General features: G+C 58.3%; 1 protein-coding gene across 1 annotated transcript in view; it reads left to right on the forward strand.

The window, feature by feature from the left end:
* The window catches only part of CKM (creatine kinase, muscle), a 10,881-nt gene that overhangs the window by 335 nt on the left and 5,553 nt on the right, over positions 1-4,993 (forward strand). Inside the window, exons 2-4 of the mRNA XM_005863379.2 lie at positions 1,689-1,899; positions 2,904-3,058; positions 3,705-3,837. Of these exons, the coding sequence (XP_005863441.1) occupies positions 1,707-1,899; positions 2,904-3,058; positions 3,705-3,837 (481 nt within the window). The 5' untranslated portion in view covers positions 1,689-1,706. The remainder of the gene's footprint in view (positions 1-1,688; positions 1,900-2,903; positions 3,059-3,704; positions 3,838-4,993) is intronic.

The following is a 4,993-nucleotide window of genomic DNA, read 5'->3' on the forward strand; positions in this document are numbered from 1 at the left end:
GCCTGGGCTGTGCTCCGATGGTTGGTCACCAGAACTGGGCGCCACACGCGGTGGGAGGGTCTGGGCGTCACCTGTCAGGGTCTTTGCATGTGTGACCATGTGGGTCCCTGTTGGACTCACAACAGTGCAACGTGTCTGCCTTTCTGTGGCTCCTGCTCAGGGGGCCTGTACCCTGGGTGTGTCGCTGAGCTTGGGGTGTGCGAGAGGGACTGTTTATGGTGGTGGTGGTGGTGGTGTGTGTGTGTGTGTGTGTGTGTGTGTGTGGCTCTGGGCTATTTTTGCTCTGTCTCTCGGGCTCACCCGCCTTGCTCAGCGCCTTCCCCTGGCAGGTCCCTAGCAGGGATGGGGGTGGGTACACCCTCTGAAGGGGGGTTTCTGGGCTGGAAGCCCTTGAGCCCTGAGGCCTGGATGCGTGTCCTCCCGGCCACCCTGGCCCACCTGTCTCCAGCCTGCTGACTTGGTGCAAGCCGAGCCCCTGGAATGTGGGGAGAGCAGGGGGAGGAGGTGGCAGCTGGGGGGCGGGGGGGAAGAGGAGTCTGCCAGACTCTAAAAATAATTTCCAACCCTGGACAGCAGCTCCTAAGGTCTTTCATGGGTCCCCCCACCCCCACCCCCAGCCTGATGTCTCAGCCTTCGGCTTACCCTGGTCCCAGTCTTCCCACCGTCCTGTCTGCTTCCCATCCCTGGAACTGGGAGTGAGCACCCCATGCCTGCCACCACTGCTGAAGGGTCCTTCCTCTCTGGGTCTTGTGAACGAAAGTAATAATAACAATAATAGCAGCCATTCCTGTAGGTACAATTCGACGCCAGGGCCTGTGCTCAGCCGGCCACATGCCTGAGCTCAAAGAATCCTCCTGGAAAGCCCCTGGGGAAGGCTCAGTGCACAGGTGACAGAGGCTCAGAGAGGCTGAGCAACTGGCCTGGGGTCACACAGCAGGGAAATGGCAGAGGTGGGATTTGAACCCAGTTCTGCCGGCCCCAGAGGCTGAGCTTTTCTTCCCAACTGAGCCCTGCAGGAGACTTGTCAGCAATAGCCAGGCGGGGGAGGGGGGGGGCAGCCACCCAGCCCTCCTTCCCTCCCTGCCCCTCACCCCTTGACTGAGCCCCTGGAATCATATCCAAGAAGCTTCAGAGAGTGTCCCTTCTCTGCTCACACTCATTCCCAGCAGCACCTCCACCTTTTTGCCAGCTCCTCACACAGACCTTTACAACAACAACAGCAGCTGCGCAAAATAAAGGCTGACTGTGTGCAGGCACCATTCCAAGTGCTTTACACACATTAACTCCTTTAATCCTCCCAACTTCCCCATGAGGTGAGCGCTATTCTGACCCCTATTTTACAGATGAGTGATTTGAGGCACAGAGAGGTTAAGCAACTTGCACAAGGTCACACAGCGTGTAAGTGGCAGAGCTGGAACTGAAACCCAGGCTGCCTGATTCTAGGACCTACGTTCTTATCCAGGCCACAGTGACCACTCCAGCCTGAGGGTCCCCCCTCCTGGAGAAACTGAGTCTCTCGAAAGGTTATTAGTCAAAATACATCCTGTCAAAACGCAGCGGCTCAGAGAGGGGCCCTGCTTGCCGCAGGTCACTCAGCACGGGAGTCAGGCCTGGCCGCAGCGCCTGCTGTGTGTTCCCTGGCCGATCTCTGCTGGAGGCGGTAACCTCCCCTCCTCTCTTCCCACCAGGCCCCCCACGCCGCCGCCATGCCGTTCGGGAACACCCACAACAAGTACAAGCTGAACTACAAGCCGGAGGAGGAGTACCCGGACCTCAGCAAGCACAACAACCACATGGCCAAGGTGCTGACCCCTGACCTCTACAAGAAGCTGCGAGACAAGGAGACTCCTTCTGGCTTCACTCTGGACGATGTCATCCAGACGGGTGTGGACAACCCAGGTCAGCAGCGCGGGGACCCGAGGGGCGGGGCCGGGGAGGCTGCCTGCCGGGCTCCATCCTACCTTCCGGCCTCAGTGTTCCCATCTGTAAAGTGGGGACCATATACGCACGGGGCTGTTGTGAGAAACAAACGAGTCCGTGTGCGGGAAGGGCTTGGGACAGGACCTGGCCCACAGCAAGCCACTCGCTAAATGCACAGGAGTTTCCTGCGAGATTCCCGGAAAGCCCTTCACCCTCCTGGGCCCCTACATGCTAGAGCGGCCCGGGCACAGTGGGCGCCAGCATCTGGCATCTGGCGGGCGCACTGGTGCTGTGGTCCCTCCTCCAAGGACACCGGCCAGGCGAGGGGACCAGGTGGCAGGAGCGCAGGTCCCAGCCTCCGCCCCCAGCTCGTCCTGGGGTGCAGGAGGAAGTCCTGTGTTTCCCCCAAGAAGTCAGAGGGCCTTGCCAGTCTCTTATGTGTGGAAGCTGATGGTCTAAGGTTCTGGAACATTCTAGGGCAGCGGTTCTCAACCTGTGGGTTGCGACCCCTTTGGGGGTCGAACGACCCTTTCACAGGGGTCGCCTAAGACCATCGGAAAACACATATATAATTACATATTGTTTTTGTGATTAATCACTATGCTTTAATTATGTTCAATTTGTAACAATGAAATTGGGGGTCACCACAACATGAGGAACTGTATTAAAGGGTCGCGGCATTAGGAAGGTTGAGAACCACTGTGCTAGGGGGAGGTTCCCTGGCCTGGGGACTCGGGGTGGTGATATTTTTAGTCCCTTGTGCCTGGTCCCCTGGGGCTCGTCCCTCTCCTTTGCCCTGTCCCAGCATCCTCACCCACACGCCCCCTCACCTCTCCCAGCCTCCCCTCCAGATGTGACCTCTTCACACTCACACACACACACACACACACACACACACACACACGCCCGCACACGCAGTCTACACCACACCCAGAAGCCCAGGCTGCTGGGGACGAGCCCCCCTCACCTCACCCGACCCCCAGGTCACCCCTTCATCATGACCGTGGGCTGTGTGGCCGGCGATGAGGAGTCCTACGTGGTGTTCAAGGACCTCTTCGACCCCATCATCCAGGACCGGCACGGGGGCTACAAGCCCACCGACAAGCACAAGACCGACCTCAACCATGAGAACCTCAAGGTGGGCTGCCCCGAGGGGGGAAAGGGGAGGAGAGGGGAGGACAGAGTGCAGAGAGAAGAGCCAGGGGAGACGCAGGCGGGAGGGCACTCAGAGAGACGCAGAGACACAGCGATCAACAGATGGAGAGAAACACAGGGAGAGGGACAGAGGAAGACAGACAGGAGACAGAGGGACAGGAGGGAGGGGGGCAGAGAGAGAGAGAGAGAGAGAGAGAGGAGCCAGGCACAAAACAGACCTGTAGAAAGGGAGAAACGGAGAGAGAGGATGGACAGAGTCAGAGACGGGGGAGAGACAGGGAGAGAGATGAAGAGAAACAGAAGCAAGGGAAGAGCGGTATGGAGAACAGACAGGGACAGACACACGGGAGAGACAGATGGAGAGATGGAGAGACAGAGACAGAGAGACAGACGGGAGAGACAGAGATGGAGAGACAGGTGGAGAGACAGAGATGGAGAGATAGACGGGAGAGACAGAGATGGAGAGACAAATGGGAGAGACAGAGAGACAGAGACAGAGAGTCAGAGCCCGGGCGAGGGGTGGGGAGAGAGGCCATGGGGAAGGAGGCGTCTAAGGAAGCAGCAGAGAAGCCCGGGGAACGGGAGGGTTTGGGGGCACTGGAGGCCCTGACACCCCACGTGCCCTCCAGGGTGGAGACGACCTGGACCCCAACTACGTGCTCAGCAGCCGCGTGCGCACGGGCCGCAGCATCAAGGGCTACACGCTGCCCCCCCACTGCTCCCGCGGCGAGCGCCGGGCTGTGGAGAAGCTCTCCGTGGAAGGTGAGCCCGCCCCGCCCCCTGCCGGGGTCACCGGCTCCCCCAGGGGCAGATCTCTGGGCCCCCGGAACCCCCATGTTCTAAACGTGCAAGCTGCTTGGTAAACCCTGGGTGCCGGGCGAGGGACAGGGCCGCATCCTCCTGGTGGGAGTGTTGAGGGACCCTGAGCAGATCCATGCGGACACCCGGCTGCGCCAGGTCCTGAAAGGCACCCAGTCACCCAGCAAGTGTCTATGGCCGGGCTGGTCCTGTGTGTGGAGCTGGGGCTCCCAAGATGAACAAGACAAAGTCACTGTTGTCAGAGCTGCCAGGCTGGTGGGGAGATGAGAGGGTGTAAACACAGAAACCCAGAAAAGAACAAGGTAATTCCAAAATGCAAGCCAAGAAACAAGGGGCGTGGCAGGGAACGGCCGGGTGTGTTGGGGGGAGGCTGTCCTGTGAAGAGGAGTTGAGACCTGACCGATGAGGAGGAGCCGACCTTGGGAAGAGTGCCAGCAGGTAGCACAGCAAGTGCAAAGGCCCTGAGGTGGGAGGAAGAGCAAGGAAACCATTGTGGCTGGAGCGAGAGGGTGAGGAGATGAGGTCAGAGGGGGATGGGGGTCAGGTTGGGCAGAGCCTTATGGGCTGTCAAGAGGACTTCGGGGGACCCTTTTCCCCTTCTCTACTTGGGAGTCTGTTCTGTGGGACTCCTCCCCCTCCCTACATGGGAGTCTGTACTTGTTCTTTAATAAATCTCCATCTTTGCTATACCAAAAAAAAAAAAAAAAAGGACTTCGGCTTTGAGTCTGAGGGAGGCGGTAGCCATGGGAGGGTGGTGAGCAGAGGAAGGACAGGTTCAGATTTCCGTGGAGCCCTCTGGCTGCCAAGTGGGGGGCAGACTGTGGGCAAAAGTAGGAGCAGAGAGACCGTGAGGGGGCAACCATAGTGGTCCAGGTGAAGGGTGCAGGGTGACAATGGAATGGGAAGAAAGAGTATGTTTTGGAGATTGAACCATCAGAACTCATGTTGTTCTGATAAACGTTTAACTGGCTCTCAAAAAAGCAAAAAAAAAAAAAAAAAAAAGGCCCTGATTTGCAGTAACTGCCAATTTCTGTGGTGTAAATTCTCCCACGATGGCCAATGTTAAGTTATGACGTCATACAGAGATGGGAAGAGATGA

Source organism: Myotis brandtii, unplaced genomic scaffold, assembly GCF_000412655.1.
Source record: "Myotis brandtii unplaced genomic scaffold, ASM41265v1 scaffold1774, whole genome shotgun sequence".
NCBI classification, from domain to species: Eukaryota; Metazoa; Chordata; class Mammalia; order Chiroptera; family Vespertilionidae; genus Myotis; species Myotis brandtii.